General features: G+C 52.7%; 1 protein-coding gene across 1 annotated transcript; it reads right to left on the bottom strand.

Annotated features, from left to right (window-relative positions):
- Window positions 1-3,333: 3,333 nt before the first annotated feature.
- Window positions 3,334-7,392, bottom strand: LOC123781860 (keratin, type I cytoskeletal 14). Its single transcript, XM_045781615.2, has 8 exons — window positions 6,850-7,392; window positions 5,625-5,707; window positions 4,927-5,083; window positions 4,613-4,774; window positions 4,403-4,528; window positions 4,091-4,311; window positions 3,945-3,991; window positions 3,334-3,431 (listed from the first exon to the last, which is right to left on the bottom strand). Exons 1-8 carry the CDS (start codon window positions 7,390-7,392, stop codon window positions 3,334-3,336), a joined length of 1,437 nt encoding a protein of 478 aa, XP_045637571.1.
- Window positions 7,393-20,690: the final 13,298 nt, after the last annotated feature.

The raw sequence follows: 20,690 nt of genomic DNA, 5'->3' as shown, positions 1-20,690 counted from the left end.
AGTCCCTAGCATCCCCTTGTCCCCTCTGTAGCAGCATCCAAGCTCAATGAGGTGGGCCAGGCCGGGACATCAGGACCTTCAGCCTCCTGGGCCTCAGGCGTCCTTGGGGCTGCCCCCTCTGACACTAGCCTTTGGGACTAGATGGCTGCATTACCCAAACCAGGTCATCTGCGGCCTTGGGGAAGAGCCTTTCACCAGATCAGGTAACCACAGGGCAATAAGGCACTTGGGCCCATTAATCCCTGGACACAGCTGAGCTCCTCTCACAATAAAAAGGGCCCCCAAAACTAAAGAGGACCCAGTATTACAAGGTGGCCCATCCGTAAGACAAGAACGTCGGAGTCAGCTAGGAAAAAATTCGTACTGGTCCCGTGGGGCTCTCAGCCTCGTCCAACCCGAGAGAGAACACAACAGGAAGGAAGCACAAGCCTGGTCAACCGGAGGCCTGAGCACCTGGTCCACTTCAGTCTGTATGACCTAGAGGAGGCCGCTATTCCCTAAGCTGAAGGCGTTGGAGGAGCCATCTCCCACACTCTTCCAGCACTGCCCTTCTGCACTCTGAGAGGGCGGGGAGAGAGGCTCACTCCTACCAAAGGGCAGCAGAATGGGAGCCAGAGAGGCCACGTGACCTGCCCTAGGCCTCGGAGAGGCAATTCCTCCTGCCTCCACTAGACTGTGCTGTGGAGTCACTTTCCTGGTTTCCTATCATTCAGATCTGGGGTGGCAGTGGGGGAGGCAGTCTTGCCATCCTCAGAGTGTCCGGCCCTGGTCTTTAGGTGGGTTCTTGTGGTGGCAGGCCTTGTGAACAAGAGCACTGGTCAGCAGCAGGACCCAAAGTGTTGACTCCAGTCTTCCTGGTAGAGTATGGTGGTAGGGAACCCCAGAGAGGGGTGGTCTCCATGTGAGATTCTGGTAGGACAGCCCTGCCTGCTCTCTTCCTCTGGGGCCCAGACAGGGTGGAAGCCCCTCAAGGCCCACTGTTTGAGTTCCTTCCCTCCCACTACCAAACCTGCTTTCCGCCAGGTGGCCTCCAGCCACCATCTTTACCATTAAGCAAGCCCACTCCCCCTATATTCCCTCCAAACAGTAATGGCAGCCAGTCAAGAGAAGGGAAGCTCATCACACCACACTCAAGTCTTAAAAAATCTCACATTCTATATTCCTCTAAAGCAGATCTCTTTGGGGGGTGGAAGCTTTAATCTGCCACCACCTCCAAAGCAGAATCTGAGGATTCTTACACAGTCTGGAACATTCTAGGCTTCAGTCCTCATGGGTGACAGCTGATAGGTTTGGCTCTTTTCCCAGGTCGATATGGCCTCCCAAATGTGAGCCACTCCCCAGATTCCAGCCACGCGTATGTTCATTGCCCAGCTGGGAACCCTAGTCCCTACGGTCCAGCATCCCTAGGGATAACATTTGGGTCCTATCACTCATAGGGCCACAAAATCATCCCTTCCCAGTATCCAAGGAAATTCCTTCAAACGCCCTCCTCCCTGAGTTGTCCCCTCCTACCTCCAAAACTAATCACTCATCTCCAGAACGGAGCACCCTCCCCCAAATATCACCCCAGATAAACCCTTCTTAATACCAAAACTCAGGTAAAAAGACACAAGTTTCAGGAGTTTCAGGAACACAAAGCAGGCCTCTCTTCCCTGGGGTGAAGAGGAGGTGAAGAGAAACCAACATCACTTCATTCCAATTCCTAATAACTCACCCTCTTACTCTACCATTTATAGAGCACAAACTATGTACCAGCCACAATGCTAAACTCTTTGCATGAGATCATTCAATCTACCACTGGCCTTATGCGGTAAGGGTTTTCATTCCCTATTTTGTAAAAGAGGATCTTTTCCAAATTCTTCCAGGCTAGTCAGTGTGGGAGCCAGGACTCCAACCCAGGGTGTCTAATTCCAAAGCCTAGGCTTTTGGATCCCTTGCTCTCCAGAACTAAGTCTTTCTTTAACCCCAGTCCCCTCCTTGGTTCCGCCTAGAAGTTTCATTCACACAACCCAATGAATGAGCTCTTGCAACTGACACAGTGACTAGTCAACTCTTTCCTAGCTTGGGGCCATGAGCCCTACCCACCTCAGGAATCTTCTCTATGCACTCAGGTGAGATCCTTCCCTTCCTCCTCCTTTTCCAGCCCCCTATAGAAAGAAAAAGACACTTTCCACCAGAGAAGTCTCCTACAACCTGGTTCTTAATGTACATTCACTTCCTGGATTCCCATATTAACTCCAAGAAGCTGAGTTCACCATACTTACTAGATAAGTGGGGAAACTGAGACTCTCCAAGATCACAGAGCTAATACAGAACAGAGCCAGGGTTAGAATCCAGTCAATCCATTCCCAAAGCCCCTAAAACTGCCCTCATCATAGATGGAGAATCACCACACAGGAGAGGTAGTTCCCCCAGTATTGCTCACAGTCGTGCCCTGAGCCCGCACAGTGCCAGGCCCTGCACTAGTGCACTTTGCGCATTCTTCCAGAAAATTCTCACAAAAAGCCCATGAGGTAGGTAGTGTCATTGTGCCCACTTTACAGACGTGAAAACTGAGGTTTGGAGATGATAATCAACCTGTGCTATGTCAACTGAGAGCAGGCAGGTTCAGCCCCAGCTCTAGAGGCAAGAGCAGGTGGGATGGAGGGAGACAACTTCTCGGTAAAGCATGAGTGCTTGCTGGGTTTGTGGACCTTCCACTGATGAGCTTTAGGGGACCCATGAACCTCATGAGTTATGTGCAAATGTGTGTGTGCTTATTGGGCTGGGGGAAGAGAGAAGATCTATAGCTTTCAATGTATTCTCAAAAAAAACCCTGATGACAAAATTGTTTTAAAAAAACTTTAACCTGCCACAGTGCCCAGCACACAAAAGGCACTCAATAATATTGGCAAATGAATAAACAAACTAATGAATAAGTGAGTCAACGAATGAGTGTGTGAGTGAATGAATGTTCCTCCATGCCCTAGGAGACACCACAAATGACCTAGGACACACTTGATCTGTATCTTTCGAGATGGTGAAAGCGATCCCAGGACCTGAGCCCAGTCCGCCCCCAGGTCCTTTCCCCCAATCCCAGAGGCCACAGCCAGGTGCTAAGACAAGTTCCAAAGAGATCCTTCCCCCGGCTTTCTCCCCACCTCCACTCCTGACAATGACCAGGCAGAGGCGGGAGTTGTGCAACTCAAATAATGAAGCTTTATTGTTTGCCAGGAGGGGGCAATGGTGAGGCAGGACTCAAGTGTGAAGTGCTTGGGGGGCAAGAGAAGGGATCCCGCAGTAAGATCTTGTCCACGTGGGGGGCCTCCTAGGCCTGAGCAATGCCGAGCAGCCTCAGTTCTTGGTACGAAGAACCTGCTCGTGGGTGGACACCACCTTGCCATCGTGCACATCCATGACCTTGGTGCGGATCTGGCGACTGGTTGAGGTCACTGGGGAAGAGGGGACAGAAGCTATTACCGGCAGTGGAGAAATCAGGAGTGGGGAGACCAGGGAGTTGAGGGACTTAAATGAACGCTCTCCCTGCTGCCCTCTGTCCTGATTATCACTTTGCTCATGGCTCTTATCGCAGCACTGATACCATCAACACATTTTTTTTCAAACTAGAGCTCCCTAAGATCAGGAGCAGAGTCTGTGTCCTCAGACTGGAGGCCCTGAAGAACTCAGACAGGACTGGTCCCAGCATGTGGGGGCCCTGTCCTTGGTGCTGACCACCAGAACCATGGGGTCCGCCACAGACACCAGGTGACACAAGTAAAAAGTAGAGGCCACTAGCTACTGACTCTAAGGAAGATTTAGAAAATGGCTTCTTCTACCAAAGGAGGTTTATAAGGGACCCTGGGTGAGAAAACACTCGCTCAACCCCTCAAAAAGCCAACTTCCTAGACCTGCTGGGAGACCGTAAGTGGTGATGAGTCCAGGCTTGGGGAGGAGGAAGGTCTTACCGTCTCTGGAGGACTGAGAGCCAGAGGAGAACTGGGAGGAGGAGAGGCTATGAAGACAGAAAAGGGCAAGATCATTAGACACATGGAGTAGAGCAGGTGAATAGTGAGGGAGGGAGCAGGACTAGGATGGAGGGCCGTGCACTCACTGGGCGTCCTCGCCCTCCAGCAGGCGGCGGTAGGTGGCGATCTCCTGCTCCAGCCGCGTCTTCACGTCCAGCAGGATCTTGTACTCCTGGTTCTGCTGCTCCATCTCGCAGCGCAGCTGGGCCAGCTGCTCCTCCACGTTGCCGATCAGGTCCTGGATCTGGGCCAGCTGCATGCAGTAGCGGCCTTTGGTCTCCTCCAGGCTGTTCTCCAGGGATGCTTTCTGTGAGGGAGGGAAAGATCAGGGATCAATGAGGGTAGTCACTCCCTCCCTCCTAGTCCTGATTCCAATCCATGCCTGGGAGCCCCCCTACCATGCTGAGCTGGGACTGCAGCTCGATCTCCAGGTTCTGCACAGTGCGCCGGAGCTCGGAGATCTCACTCTTGCCGCTCTGCACCAGTTCACTGTTGGTGGCCACCTCGCGGTTCAGCTCCTCTGTCTGCAGAAAAGAAAAAAATCATTCACACTAGAAGTTCCTGGAAGGCGGGTCTCCTGGGTCCCTTCCACCCAGGATAACACCCACCTTGCTGAAGAACCAGTCTTCGGCGTCCTTGCGGTTCTTCTCCGCCATCTTCTCGTACTGGTCGCGCATCTCGTTCAGGATGCGGCTCAGGTCCACGCCAGGGGCGGCGTCCATCTCCACGTTGACATCTCCACCCACCTGGCCTCTCAGAGCGTTCATCTCCTGCACGACCAAAGCACAGTTCATGGTCAGGAGCCGCACTATGGCAGCCAGTTGGGGTTCCCCAGTCAGAGGCGTTCCTGGCCTGAGCATTGCCCTCCCCCATCTCAATTCCATCACTTCCCTCCCAGCTCATCTTCTAAGCTGGCCCTCACCTCCTCGTGGTTCTTCCTCAGGTAGGCCAGCTCCTCCTTGAGGCTCTCAATCTGCATCTCCAGGTCGGCTCTGGCCAGGGTCAGCTCGTCCAGCACCCGGCGCAGCCCGTTGGTGTCGGCCTCCACGCTCATGCGCAGGTTCAGCTCTGTCTCGTACCTGGAATGACCCGAGACAAAAGGAATGAGACACCCATCCTGGCCACACGGAAGGCTTTGTTCTCAGCCCCCTGCAGCTTCTTCCCATAGCGGGCACCCTGTGGGTGGTTTAGGGAGTCAGTCTTGAAAATGGCATGGCTGGACACAGCGCCCATTGATGGCTCAGCTCTGAACATTCCTGGGGCCAGGGAATAAGGCAGTTCATCATGCTGTAGAATTCAGTTCTGGCCTCACAACCAATAGCATGCAGGCCTCCAAACTGACTGCCTCCTGCACTTCAAGGACAGGTGGGAAAATAGGGAACACCTCTCCCTAAAGCAATGGCACCCAAACCTGGCTGTGGATCAGAATCACTCAGGTAGCCTATTAAAAAATAACTGAATCAGAACTCCAAGGGTGGGGCCCAAGCATCTTGTATTTTTACAAGCACCCCAAGGGGTTCTCACGTGGCCATCCTGGCAACTCGTCAGCTCTGGTTAGGGAACACGAAAATGCCCCACCCTGGGGAGTTGGGACATCCAGAGCCACCACTGCAAACTCACTTGGTCCGGAAGTCATCAGCAGCCAGGCGGGCATTGTCAATCTGCAGGAGGACGTTAGCATTGTCCACAGTGGCCGTGAGGATCTGCAAGTGGAGGGGACACAGGGGGTTGGTCAAACGGACATCACCAGCCAGATTTCACTGCAGCCTGCGTACATCAGGCCTTTGCTTTCCTGCTCTCACCTGAGTCTCCCCTTCTCCCGAAAGCCTTTGCCACAGCAGCCTAAAGAATTAGCCCCTGTAGTCCAGCTTTGACACAGGACTTTGATGACTCCTGGTCAGAAGAATGGATAGAAACAGCCCTGGCCTTGGAACCAAAAGCCCTTGAGTGCTGGTTCCTGGTTCTACCATGGATGGGTTGCAGGGCCTCCCTACCTACAGAGCAGAGGAGTGACCTAAGGCTCTCCAGACTCCCTTCCTGGTCTGAATTCTCCTCTTTCTGCCTCAGCCAGCCCTGCCAGTCTTCAATATTCCTTTTCCAGCCTGCAAGAGCATGGGCCCTCAGGTGGGGCTTTCCCAAAAGAGGAGACCCAGCTAGCACAAGGGATGAGAAAAGAAGAGGCAGAAGAACAAGAACAAAGATTGAACCCCGGATTGTCTGGAGTTCCCTCCCTCATCCTCTAATTTACCTAATCTGCACAAGGCATCAGAACCAGACACCAAGAAGCAGGATCAGTGGGGAGGGCTTCCAGGGTGAGGTTGTAGCAGGGGGTAGAGGTGAGGCTGGAGTCAGGTGACACAAGTCCCCCAGGCTCCCTCCTGTGCAAGGCACATAAGGTGGGTCACCACTGATTGTCTCTGTGGAGTTTCTGTGCCCCCTCCCTGGCTGTGGGGAGGGGCCAGTGCCAGGGCTCATGGGCGGCAGCCACCACAGCCCAGACTAATGAGCTAATGAGTGGTTTGGGTGTCTAGCCCGGTCCCGTTACAGCCTCGCTCCGCCCCTGCGCTGGGCAACAGGTAGCTGCATCCTGTGCTAGCAAGTGGGCGCAAGGGTTCTAACCTCAGTGTAGGGATCCCCTATCTCACATGGCCTGGGGTCTGGAGCCCAGAAGGACATGAGCTGGGCTGGGGACACTGACCAGCTCTGCCGGAGGTGTTTGGAGCCAGAAGACAGGGATCTGGGGTTGGAGTCTGCCCTGTCGGATCTAAAGATGCCGACGGCCTGAGGCATCTACTGCTCCAGAGGGAGGTGAGGGCATGGCAAGTCCTGCGCCCAATCCACGCACCTTGTTCCTCAGGTCCTCGATGGTCTTGAAGTAGGGGCTGTAGTCCTTGGTCTCGGCGGGCCGCTGCCTCTGGTACCAGTCCCGGATCTTCACCTCCAGGTCGGTGTTGGCCTCCTCCAGGGCACGCACCTTGTCCAGGTAGGAGGCCAGGCGGTCGTTGAGGTTTTGCATGGTCACCTTTTCGCTGCCCACCAGGAGCCCATCCCCACCACCGAAGCCACCACCAAAGCCAGCACCGAAGCCAGCACCAAGGCCACCACCAAAGCCAGCGCCAAGGCCACCACCGTATCCTCCCCCAAACCCGCTCCCCAGGCCCCCACCGAAGCTGCTGCTGCTGCTGAAGCCACCGCCGTAGCCGCCCCCCAGACCGCAGGCCCCCCCGGAGGAGTAGCGGGAGGTGGAGACCGACAGGCCTCCGTAGGCGCTGGGGGCCCGGCAGGACCCTCCGGCCAGGACAGAGGACACGCGGCTGGAGCCACCACCGATGCCACAGGAGCCCTTCATGGAGCTGGAGGAGGTGAACTGGCGGCTGCAGGTGGTCATGGTGCCAAGGACGGAAGTGAGTGAGCGAGCGAGCGAGCGAGTCGGCAGAGAGGAGAGAAAGGTGCTCAGGTAAGTTGGAATAGGATGTGGGTGCTTTATACTCCTGAGTAGGGGGCGGGACTGGCATTTTCCATTCCCCTTGGCTTTCATCACCCACAGGCGAGTGCCAACTCCCAGTCAAAGCCCTCCCCTCCCCCGCCCCATCACGTCTGTCATATTTTACTGGAAACTCATTGTTTAGGGTGTTTTTGGTTTCTTGTCCCGCCAGGCGTGATTCACATAGGAGGTGTGGGCCTGCAGGCTACACTTTCCCATCTGGTCCTGGGAGCCGCGGCCCTCGGGAGCCCTCATGCCGGGCTCAGCCAGGTGGCAGGGAGTAGGGCCTCTGCACCATAAACCTGGTGACCTGCGAGTTTCCCATGAACCAGGTGGGCCTCTGACATCCACCTAGAGGAAGCCCACCACTCCAGGGGGTACCTGGCAGGAGAAGTGCCAGCATGGCAAGGTTACGTGAGGCCCGGCGACACCCTCCCAGCATCACCATCTATAAAAAGAGACAAGTTCTTGGGGGTCTTGCCAGATCTGACCTGCTGGGCTGTGCTAAGAAGCCTGTCACATCCCTGAAATATGCCCAGTCAGTCCGGCGGCTCAGGCTTCCACTCTGACATCCTCCCCTTGAAGGGAAACCCAGGCAGCTTTCCCCAGCCCTGGGCACAGACTCCAAGATCCTCCACACACCTGTGGCTGGACGCATGGCATTGGCTGGCCAAGAGCAGGTGGCCAAGGGCAGGTGGCATCTCAGGCCCAGCCAGAGCCGTGGCGAAAGAGCATGGAGTCAGACTGCGTCCTGGCTCTGCCATGTACCCCTGCGCCACCCAGGACCTGGTATTTCTCTGAGCCTCAGTTTTCTCATCTGTAAAGTGGGGTGAATATCATCTGCCCTGCCTGGTGCAGAGTCAGCTCTGAGAATCCACTGTGGTCGTGTATATGAAGGGGTTCGGTAAGCCAAGTGTGAAGTCGGTTAGCATTGCTGTAGCCTAGTCTGGGCCCAAAGAGGGTAGAGCAACAGCCCTGGAACAGGACAGAAAGGCCTTTTTCCTTCGAGCCCCAGGTGTCCCTCAGCTCCCAGGGCTGCTGCAGTGGGAGAGCCTGGCTCAGGCACCCTTACTGGAGCCCCTTGTGGAGCCGGCCTGCGGGATTTGGGGGTGGGAGGGAATGCAGACACCGGGAGTGGATGTGCAGGACCCTGACTCCTGAACCCCCTGAGGCTCAGGGGACATTTCCAGAGCTCCATTTGGCTCTGCCTTGAAGGTTTGCATATCTGGACCTCAGTTGCCCCGTGTCTCCCAGACAACCTCCAAAGCACCCCCTCCAGCCCCGCCCCGCCCTCCCGCCAGCCCCTCAGCTCCATGGACCCCAGCAGGCATGTTGGGAGGAATGCAGTCGTGTCTGGGGCTGCCTGACGCGTCCCATCTTCCCAGACAGGCCCCAACAGCCCCTCGCTGGAGGCTCCAACTCACTTCCTACGATCCGCTGCTCCCAGAAGGGAAGCAAAACCGCCCTCTTCCCCCTACCCCGACTGCCACCAAAGCAGATGCCAGTGAGCACCCCCTCGCCGGGGCTTAGGAGCTCAGAAGACAATGCTGAGACAGACACTTGAGGCTGTGGGCTCCCCAAATCTGCCGCCCAAGGACTTGCAAGGATGTGAGTAAGTAAGGGCCCCACCTCGCCCCACCCACCCCTGACAGACACTCTAATCTCCTTCCAGAGGATGGTCCCCCACCCTGGCCCAGCCCTACAACTTCCCCAGCGAGAGGCAGCAGGGATTTTGGCTGAGGGACAGATGCATTTGTTAGGAGACATATTGCTATCAGGTGGGGCAGGGGGGCACTTACCAGAGAAAAAATGCAGCACCCACAGGGACCTGGGGAGCGGAGTGGGTGCAGAGCCCAACACCAGCTTTCTCCATGCTGCCCACCACCCTGTCTCCCTCCACTGCGGGCAACCACGGATAAAATCCCTAAAGCAGAGGACACAGGAAAAGCTTTCCTCCCCCACCCTTACACCTGATTCAGGGGAGCCCAAAGAGGCTCCTTCCTTGCCAGCCTCCGAGGGAATCGAAAAGTAAAGAGGGTAGGGAACCCATGACATATAAGTTCATGCATACAATCTAAGAAGAGACCTTGCCAGCCCTTCTTGTCCTTACGGACCCTTGAACCCCAGCATGGAATATAAGTCTGATCTCCCGCCAGCCCCACCCTGCCAGCACCCACGATTAGAACCCTGGCCCAGATCCTGGGACTAAGCCCTGCAGACATGGAACCAGGCACAAATGGTCTAGTCTGGTGCTCACGACATTGGGAGGAGAGGCGGCTTTCTGGGGCAGCAGGGACTCATGGGAAGGGGGCTTGTCAGCCGGGCCCCGGACTCCTAGACAGGCTTTGTACCTGCCCCAGCTGTCCCAAGAAGGAGGGGGCAGAAGAGGCGCCTGGGGCGGTGTCTCCTGCGGTCGGTGAGTCTCCCTGCCAGCCTGCAGGGGGGGACCAAAGCCAATCCAAACAGGTGAGGCCGCAGAGCCGGGCAGCCCCCCACAGAGCCCACATTGTGTGCTGAGGATGGGCTTGGCACCTGGGGATGGGTTCCCAAAGAAGGAGGGGAACTTATGACATCCCAGTCCGAGGGGAGAGGCACGGCCCCTGTCCTCAGAGCCCAGTCTAATGGAAGAGACGGTCCCTGGCACTAGGAAGCCCTCAGCCTGCAAGGAAAAAGAGGATACACATCAAAACTACTTAAGATGAGGACAAACAGAAGAAAAGTGTGACCCGTATGTATTCGTTTCCTGGGACTGCCGTAACAGATCCGCACAAATGTGGGTTAGAACGACAGACGTGTATCTCTCGCTGTTCTGGAAGCCAGAAGTCCAAAATCAAGGTGTCGGCGGGGCCACGCTCCCTCCGGAGGCTCTAGGGGAGAGCCCTTACTTACTCTTCCGGCTTTTGGTGGCTCCTTGCATTCCTTGGTTTGTGGCAACAAAACCCTAATCTCTGCCTCCACATCTTCACATAGCCTTTTGTGTCTGTGCCTGTCTCTCTGTGTCCTTTTCTGTCACTTTTAAGGACACTCATTGGGGGGGCGCCTGGGTGGCTCAGTCAGTTAAGCATCTGCCTTCGGCTCGGGTCATGATCCCAGGGTCCTAGGATCGAGCCCCACGTTGGGCTCCCTGCTCAGACGGGAGCCGGCTTCTCCTTCTCCCACTCCCCTCACTTGTGCTAAGTCGAATAAATAAGTAAAATCTAAAAAAAAAAAAAACAAAAAAACAAAAAAACAAAAAAACGGACACTCGTCGGGTTTGGTGTTCACCCTAACCCAATATGATCTCATCTCAATTCGTGCCATAATGACATCTGCAAAGACCCTATTTCTAAATAAGGTCACACATTCCAAGGTTCTGGTGGACGTGATTTTGCAGGGGACACTGTTCGAAGGACCCACTACACGTGTGACAGACCAGGGGCTAGCCACATTGCAGGGGTGGGGGTGGACACTTGGTGGAGGAATGACTGTAATGAGAGTGGGCAGGGCCTGTCCGGAAGACTTCTGGGGGCAGCTGGGAGCTCAACATAGAAGGGCACTGGGGAATGCGGCAGCAGAGAGACAGAATTCTCAGGTGTCCGGGCCACTCTTCCCACCACCTGATTTCTCTGGGCTCTTTACACATAGACAACTGCTCTGAAGAGAGATCTTTATTATTTTTGTTTTGACATTTTTTTAAAGATTTTATTTATTTATTTGATACAGAGAGGGAGAGAGAGCCCGGGCATGCACAAGCAGGGGGAGGGACAGAAGGAGAGGGAGAAACAGACTCCTTGCTGAGCAGGGAGCCCCATGCAGGGCTCGATCCCACGACCTGGGATCATGACCTGAGCCGAAGGCAGATGCTTAACCTACTGAGCCACGCAGGCGCCCCTGTTTTTTAAATTTTTATTTTGAAATCAAAAAAATTGCAAAAATAGTACAAAGAGCTCACGTGCACCCTTCCCCCAGCTTCCCCAACAGGGTCATGCTGCGTAAACATTGCACAGCTATCAAAACAAATAAATTCACATTAACCCAACGCTGTTAATTAACTACAGACTTTATTGGAATTTCTGGCTTTTCTACTGTCCCTTTTCTGTGGCAGGATGGCATATTCCGTTGGTTATCAGGTCAGCTTGGTCTCTTCTGGTCTGTGACAGCTCTTCAGTCCGTCCTTGTCTTTCATGGCCTTGACAGTTTGGAAGAGGCCTAGTCAGTTATTTTGTAGAATATCCCTCGGTTTGGGTTTCCCTGATATTTTTCTCAACACCAGTTGGAGGTTATGCATTTCGGCAAGAAAACCACAGAAATGATGTGTCCTTGTCAGTGCATTGCCTCAGGCATAGAAGACATATATTGAATGGGTTTATTGCTGTCTGTTGGTTAAGGTAGTGTTTGCTGAATTTCTCTGTTGTAGCATTACTATTTTTCACACTGAAAAATATTAAAAAATACCCTGCAGAAGATACTTGGAGACTGTGCAATCATACTGTTTCTCCTTCAACTTTTTTTTTTTTTTGCACTAATTCTGCGTCCATTAGCGGTGGGAAAGAGCTCTTGATACCCAGTGAGCTTGAGAGCCTCATTTGCCCTGGACTCCTTGAGGGACTGTGGCTTTTGGGAAACACTTTGGGGAAGGGGGTCCAGGCCCAAGAAAGAACTCTTTCTTCCTCTCTCATCCAGTCCCAAAGCCAGACTGGGCCTCCCCGAACCCTCTCTGTACCCTAACACACTCCCAGGCCACTGCCCTTGAAGACACACCAGCCATTTCTGTAGTCATTGATGTCCAGAGTCTTTTCCCAGTACCCCACCAGCCTGGAGGAAAGAAGGGGACAGTCAGGGTCTTCCCGAGGTCACAGGTAGGAAGTCTGAGGCCCAGAGAGGCTCATAGCCAAATGACTAGTTAGAGCCCTCCTTGTGATTCTCAGATGTCTGCTGGGGGCCAGGCTTCTCCTCTCCTCCCAGCAGAGTTCTGTATCCCTTGCCCTTTCTTTCCTGTCCCTCCACACCCTTCCCTGTCCCACCCGCTCCGCTGCTTTCACTTGGCCCATCCCTTTCCCCGCCAAGTCCCAGCCATCTGTCTGCCTGTAGCAAGGGTAAATTCTCCTAGAGTCGAGGGCTGTCACTTCTAGGAATGACATACTGGGACCTGTGCTGACCTGGAGCTCAACTTCTGCCTCCAGAAAGACTGGGCTAGCATGGGGACAGGGAGCAGGCTGGCAGGTAGGATTGCAGGCACAGGAAGCAACCGAGAGCCTGGAGCACCTCCTCGAGGCCTCATGTCCCCGTTCCCCTAGAAAGGTCTGCCGCCCACTGGTTTCCCAGGCCAGCCTGCCCATCTGGGCCTTGTCCTTGTGAGAGCCTGCGCTGACACAACAGAGGGGCCAAGCCAAGTGTTTCAGTGTCCACGGCCTTGTCTGTACCTGCCGGCTGCTGAAGACGACAGGACAGAAATCGGCTGTCCACGTGATAGATGCAGGAGGCTCAGAGGTTGAGGTAATTCCCAAGGTCCGAGGACAGAAAGCCGCTCAGCCAGGACTCGGTCCCAGCCGTGTCTGGCTCTGAGCCTCCCTTTTCAATGACAGGTCCCCTCCTGATAAAGGGTCCCCGAAAGTCAGAGCCAAAAAGGGCCTCAGGGGTCGTATAAACCAGCCTCTTAACTTTACAGATGGGAAAACTGAGGCCCCAAGAGGGAAAGAGTCATGTCCAAAGTCCCACAGAGCCTGCTTTGCAAGTGCAAAATGTTTAACAAGTGCCTTCCAGAAATCCGAGCTAGGGAGATTGAGAATATGTGGGGTGAAAAGAGCTGTGCCTGCACCCCAGCATCACATTTAGGTTGTTAAGAATATGAAGGATTAGGTAGCCAAAGCCCAGCAACAGATGGGTTCAGTAACCATCTATTAGCTTCAGGGAAAGTAAGATTTACCTTCTCTAGCCAATTACCCATAATGCTCCTGAAAACTGAGCCCCACCCACTATAGCCCAGTCCCCTCACCAACCCCTCCATCCCCACCCATTTTCCAGCCTCTGCCTGAATTTCCACTTCTGTCTTCCCTTCCTGCCCAAATTCTTCATGTTCTTTAAGGCCAAGCCTCAGTTCAACACACAGATTTAAGATATAGTTTCTGCAGACTGTGTGGCGTAAAGTAGATGAAAGATAAACAAAAGGGAGAGAGGAAAGGAGGAAGAGGGGAATGGGAAGATTGGTAAGGGAATGTGAAAGGATGCATGGGATGGGTGGATGGATGGACAGATGGATAAGTGGATGGGCAGATGTATAGATGGATGGATGGGCAGGTAGGTGGGCGGGTGGATGGATGGATGGATGGATGGATGGATGGATGGATGGATGAACTGGCAGGTGCGTGGGCAGATGGATGGATGGTTGAGAGGAAGGCTAATGGATGAAAATAGAAGAAGGGAAGGTGGATAGATGGTGGATGGGTAGGTGGGTAAAGGATGGATGGAAAACAGAGAAAAGGCAGTCATCCCACCCATCCCAGGGTGGGCAAGCATCCTACAGGAGTTCTCAACTCAGCTGAACCTTGACGATGAACAGATGCTGAGCAAGAAAGGAAGTGAGGAAGGACATCCCGTTCACTCACCAGAGCAAAGACTCAGGGGCATGGAGCACTGGTCCGAGGAAAGTGTGGCACCAAAGCGTTGCAACAGCGCAGAGCTGAACCGCCTGGCGGAACTGAGAACAGAGGTCGGGGGATACACGTGGATCACAGACTTCATCCTAACAACACTGGGGGGACCGAAGGTTCTACACAGGGGACTGACACTGTCAGGTGTGTCTCACAAAGGCCCCTCTGGTGTCCATGTGGAACATACGTTGGGAGAAGGGACAGAAAAGGGAAAACCAGGAAGATGCTGCCTTGCCATTATCCAGGGAAGGGATGGGGTCGCCTCACACCTCTCCTCTGCCAGGAAGGCCCACGCCATCACCTGGATCACCTGGCTTTCCACTTCTCAGCCTTCCCACTGCCTCTGTGATGTGTGCCACCCCCCAGGAGACCTTACTACAGTGCCTGAGGGGGCCACAAAGTGTCTCTCACATAGCAGGTGCTCGGCATGTTAACTTACTATAATTACTCCAGCCTGATGGGGGAGACACAGCCCTTGTCCTTGGGGATGTCCAGTCTGATGGGGGAGGACAAATGAGTGTAGAGCTTTCTCTGCTCTCTAAGGGGAGGCCAGAGCCAAGGAGCCGCCAGGTGGGGTGGGTAGTACATAGAAGACTTCTTGGAAACGGTGCGTTTGACTCAGGTTTTGAAAGAAGGAAGAGCCTTGCATGGGTGGAGTGGGGAGAGGGCATTCCCAGGCAGGGGCGTGGCTGTGGGAATTCCAGTGCCAACAGTGAGTCGAGAGGAACGTCAGCACCTAAGCTGAATGGCTGTGTCAGGAGTCTCAAGCTATGGGGCCAGGAGAACAAAGAGCAAGGGAAGGAAAGGAAAGCAGTGGCCCAGTAGTTCCAGCCTCATGAGTAGAAAGAATAGGTGGCTGGGTCCTAATCTCAGTGCCCTGCTGCCCTCCCCCAGACTGAGCCATCATGTGGGACTGAGGAAGGCTCAGGGCCTCCCAAATCAGTCAGACCAGGGTTCCAGGCAGGCCTCCCCCACTGACCAGCCATGTGACCTTGGACAGGTCACTGCAGCCCTCCCAGCGAGTTTCCTATCAAATGCGCATAGCAGTTCCTACCTCGCAGGATTATTGAGAGGACTAGATTATTCATGGCAAGTGGCCAGCATGGTGTTTGGCACAGAGTAAACGTTTGGCAAAAAGTTCTCTTAAAGTAAGCCCTCGAGTTGGACCCGTGGGGGACGGGAGTAAGCTCAAATGGGGGACAGGTGTCGAAACGCAGGCAAAGACAGAGTCAAAGAACAAAGAGGGTCCAGGATAGTGCTGGGCAGCGGAGTGGCAAGAGGAGGGAGGCCTCGGGAGAGCTGCTGAGGCCAGCAGACCAAGTGGTGAGCTGCTGAGTCTGTGAGTGCCCAGCCAGGGTGGAGTCTATGGGAATGGGCAGGCCCGGAAGCCCTGCCGGGAAGGAGTCAGCAGGATAGTTTGGGTGTGAGGGGAGAAGGCATGGGAGCTGCCATGAGGCCCACATTCTGAGGATGGAGGCCCAGCACTGCCTCCCCTGCCTGGGAGTGAAGGGGACAGGGAAGCAGGAGCTCAGGAGTTCTGGTGACGCCCCAAGGCCAGGGAAGCCCCCCAGCCACTCAGCATCACCTAGAGCCTGGCTCTTCTCCTCCCAGCCCTGGCTATCAGTGCAATGGGGGTGACATCTGTGCGTCCACATGCACACACACACACACCCCACACCATTTCTATGTCACTCACTTCCAAAAGAGGGGGCTGGGTCAGCTTATGATAAAAGGCACATATATAATAAACCTGAACATAACCAGCAAGGGTTGAAGTCAAATCAAAATTAGGTAATAGGGCACACTGATAAACATGTTTTGGTTGCAAGCAATGGAACTTGAATTCGTTTCAAAAAGAAGCAATTCATTGACTCATTGTTCTCTCCCACTCTCCCCTCCTGCCCCGACACAGGCGTACAAACACACACATACACGCACACCCCTTGGCCTTGATCTGCCTCCTGGCTTCACCTGCACATGCCAGCCACCCCCATGAGGCTGGAACCTTAGTTGAGGCAGCCCTGAACTCACCCTTCAGCCTCACGGCCAGAGAGGATTGGCTCAAATTTGACAAACCCCAGGAAGGATTGATACAGCCGGTGGTCAGAATCTTATATGACCAACCCAGCAGGCAGACCTGCCCTCCGTCCATGACCAAAGAAAAGGGATCTGACATCAGAAGAAGGAAGGCACAGATTTGGCCCCAACCTCTGCAAGCTAAGCAGCTACCCCAGCGCGTGCCCACTGCCAAACTATAGGGAAGAGGCTGTGAACCCCGACACGTGTATCTGGGTTTCCTGGCGGCCAAGACAAAAAGAAAGACCTAATGGAACATGACACTTCACTAACTAAGAAGGAGGCATATATATATATATTTTTTTTAAGATTTTATTTATTTATTTGACAGAGACAGCCAGCGAGAGAGGGAACACAAGCAGGGGGAGTGGGAGAGGAAGAAGCAGACTCCCAGCGGAGGAGCCCGATGCGGGGCTCAATCCCAGAACGCCGGGATCACGCCCTGAGCCGAAGGCAGACGCTTAACGTCTGTGCCACCCAGGCGCCCCAAGAAGGAGGCATATCTGATTGTCCAGAGACACAAACGTCTTCTAAGTTCTGCAGTCTGAGAAAAATCTATCTTCAGAGATTCTGAAGGATGCGAAGAGGTTCTGTTTACTGAGTCCCACGCTGCCCAGCACCGTGCTAGACTTTGCCACTGACTCTCATTTAACCTTACAAACCCCCTTGCGGAAGGCGTTACTGTGTCCGTGTTATAGACAGAGAGAGGTAAAGGCAGGGAAGCTCCACTGGGCCTTAGTCCCCAAGGGCCAAGCACCTCCCAGCTGCCCCTGAATAGGTAGGTGCCCCAAAAGTGCTGATGTGCTCCCTAAAGCCAGGTTTCCTAAACCTGGCAGCATGGTGGCCTGCCTCCTGTAAGCACCGAGCTCCGGCCACTTCTCTGGGGCACTTACTGGCCAGACTTCCAGCTGTCGGCACCAGAGACCTCTGCCTGAGGGCCTTCTCTGGCCACCAGAGCCCATTCTGCCTGTGCACGGGGCAGACTGTGGTGCTGGTAAGTTAGCACCACTCCCCTGCCTGAGAGCCCCCTCAACCTGCCAGGATGGGGGGATAAATACCCCAGCTCCCTCGTCCTCTGGGAGGAACTCTGAGGTGCTTATTCGTCACTGTCCCTAAGAATTGTGCTACGGTGGTCCACAGTGTTCACCTGCTGGATCACACACCCCTTATTAGCTTCCTGCCTTTCCCTGTCCCACCTACCCCCTCCCTAACGGTGTTTCATGAGACTGCACCCACATACACTTCTTGCACTTGAGTTCTTGTTTAAGGATCTGCTTCTGGAACCGAAAACAAGGCACCTGAGAGGGGAAATATATATATTATACATACTATATTCTACTAATATATAAAATATATTATCTTATATACATTATAATAGAATAATAAATATTATAAATCGTACTAATATAAGGGATGTATAACACTTAACTTACAAATAAGAAGAATACTCTTTATTATAAATTCCACATAGTCCATTGATCTCCATAGGATGCTTTCACTGATTTTTGCCAAGTTCTTGCAACCTGTAGCGGCAATCAACAAGCAAGTATAATTCCGACATGAATGCTAGTTGAAATTTTTGTCTATGTCGAGGAGGAAGATCAAAGAGAAACAACACAGACATATGCCCTAACTTGAGCCATTCATCAATGATGCAAGTGACTTCTTTGCTGAACCAGAGTTCAAATACAGAAAGCGTGTTTTCTTATAGTTTTTGCTATTAACAATGCAACAGCTAGAGGCATGACACACTTTTAAGATTAGTCTGCATTATTTTTAACATTTTTGCTTAACATATTTAAGTCTAGGTTTTCTTAAGTCTAGATAATCAATAAACGCAACAAATCTAGCCCTGATTTGCAGCATTTACCATTTTCATGGTGTAAATACTCTACGGCCTCACCTAGGGGAGGAGGGGGAGGTGTGGGGGAGGGGCTGCCCAGGAAGAGCTTGGCCACAATAGGCACCACCCACCCTGAGCCCAGCACAGTTCCTGGCCCCGAGCAGCCCCTTGTGCACGTGGGCTGAGCTCACTTTGCTCCTGCAGGACCTCGCCCTCTCTGCAAACTTGATCAAGTCCAGCGCGTCCAGGGGGCTGCTCATCCGGAAGATCCACACAGAGGCGGCAGCCTACCTGATAGCCTACCTACCAGTCATGCACCCTTAAGCAGGTGGCTCAGCCTCCCCGAGCCTCAGTTTCCTCACCTGTAAAATGGGATGAGGATGGGGCAGGGACATAGCGAGGAGTCTTGGCAGAGAGCGGGCAGGAAGAAGACATTTGCTCCAATTCAGCCTTAGAAGGCAGGACACAACTACAGTCCCCAGCCTTGCTGCAAGCACCAAACGTAATAACAGGTCCTCTTCAGGTCGATACGAATACCCTAAATTCACAGAAGAAGGAACTGAAATTCAGAGATGAAGGGATCAGCCAGGGTCATACTCCAGGCCCAACCCCAGACTGACCTCTTGCCTCCTTCCACTATTCCACAATACCCTCTGCAAGGGGCTACAGTCTAAATTTAGGGGTGTGTTTTTTCCCCTTTTGGTTATCACTTTTGATTTGTGTAGTCATATTATTATCTAAATACAAAGTTAATTTAAAATCTATTAGATGGTGTCACAAGCTACAACACAGGTGAACCCTAAGGCACATTATGCTGTATGAAATAAGGCAGTCACGAAAAGGATTAATATTGTGTGACTCCACTCATGAAAGACCTAAAGTAGTCAGAAGCACGGACGCAGGAAGTAGAAGGTTAGCAAGGGCTGAGGCCAGGGACAAACGGGACTTGGGGCTTAGTGAGTAGAGAGCTTGCATCTGTTGCACAACATTGTGAATATATTTAACACTACTGAACTCCACACTTACAAATTATTAAAATTGTAAAAAAAAAAAAACGACTCTATTACATGGTAATATAAAATTGACAGTCCAGGATATTGGTGTGTGCAATCTGGTTTTTTTATTCTTTCTTTTTTTTAAGTTATTTTAAGTAATCTCTACACCCAACCTGGGGCCCGAATTCACAACCCCAAGATCCAGAGTTGCAGGCTCTACCAACTGACCCAGCCAGACGCCCAGGCTTTTAACTAGGATGTTGATGTGGTATTCAACAAATGAACTGATCTTATGGTGTTTAAATTTTTTATTTGCTTTCTCTGTTCGTATGCACACAGACACAATTTTATGGATAGGTCTAAAAGTGGGTGCACTTTTTTTTTTCTTTCCTCTTTGCTTGGATCTCTTCTTTCCCTCTACTCTCCCCTACACCCACCTCAGCCTCCCACCCTACCCCCAAGGTAACCCGTGTTAAGGACATATGTACCCTTTCATATTTCGGGAGCTCATATATACAGACACACATATGCATTGACATAAATGCGGGACTGGGTTTGTTTATTCACACAAGTGGGATCAATGTACTACCAGCACTTTTCTGCATCGTGCGCTGATTTCCCTTTCCCCCATACCTCGGGGAATCTCTTCTTGTCGTCCGACATAGCTCCAATTTATTGATTGTGGAGGCTGCTTAATATTCCATAGTATGAGTGAACCCCTCTTTGCTCAGCTATAGACTACCGTTGCGTAGTCACTTTGTTTTCCTTTTTTGGTCACTGTAAATAATACAGCGAAAAATACCCTTGCACCTGTGTCCTTTTATACTAGCCTCTTATTTCTATGACTGTATTCATTTAATACCAAAGCCCTTTGATCGTTTAAAAATTCTCTCTGACGTGTGTTCACGCATAACGAAGCCAGAAAGGAGCCTGAGAGAAGGAAAACTCTGGGGACAGAACATTGGATGAATGTGTGTTTTTTGTATTTTTGTTTACGTTATCGCACTATTCATATGGCAGATAAAAGCTACCTGTTTTATGTGTAATAATCTTATAACCATAGGACAGAAAGGGACTCCAGACGCCAGCAATGTGTTCACAGGGAGTCAAGACCGAAATGGGCTCTCTTTCTAAATGGCTGACATCTTTGCTTTAACACCCCTTGACCTGCTCAAAGCCCTGAAGGGGTCCTGGACTGTTGCGGGGAGGGGGATGCAGAGCTACGTCCACCTGGGGCAATGACCACACAGCACATCAGAGAAAGGGCCACAGAAAGGGCTCTACTGTCTTGGTGCCTCAGCCCTGGCAAGACCAGGCTCCCGTCCTCCCACGGCTCAGGAAGAAACTAGCTTTCTCTTCCTTGCGGGAAGAGAACCTACCATGGCGGCCATCTTGTACAACAGGACAGGGGCGTGTGGAATCCAGAGAAGCCTGTCCTTAAGAAACTTGCTTCTGGGGCGCCTGGGGGCTCAGTCGGTGAAGCATCTGCCTTCTGCTCAGGTCATGATCTCAGTGCCCCAGGATCAAACCCTGCATCCTCGGCCCCTCCCGCCTGCTCATGCACTTGTGGTCTCTCTCTCACTCGCTCTCCAATAAATAAATAAAATCTTAAAAGAAAAGAAAAGAAAAAAAAGAAAAGAAAAGAAAAGAAAAGAAAAG

The sequence above is a fragment of the Ursus americanus genome, chromosome 23 (assembly GCF_024610735.1).
Source record: "Ursus americanus isolate L20-20 chromosome 23, mUrsAme1.1.p, whole genome shotgun sequence".
NCBI classification, from domain to species: domain Eukaryota; kingdom Metazoa; phylum Chordata; class Mammalia; order Carnivora; family Ursidae; genus Ursus; species Ursus americanus.
This window is presented reverse-complemented; position numbering and strand designations above follow the sequence as displayed.

Coding starts and splice junctions, on each gene's coding strand:
- LOC123781860 (XM_045781615.2), bottom strand. CDS start 7,392: ATGACCACCTGCAGCCGCCAGTTCACCTCCTCCAGCTCCATGAAGGGC. Junction 4,775..4,926: donor TGAGGAAGAACCACGAGGAG/GTGAGGGCCAGC, acceptor TTGGTCGTGCAG/GAGATGAACGCTCTGAGAGG. Junction 3,992..4,090: donor CTGGAGGGCGAGGACGCCCA/GTGAGTGCACGG, acceptor CTGTCTTCATAG/CCTCTCCTCCTCCCAGTTCT.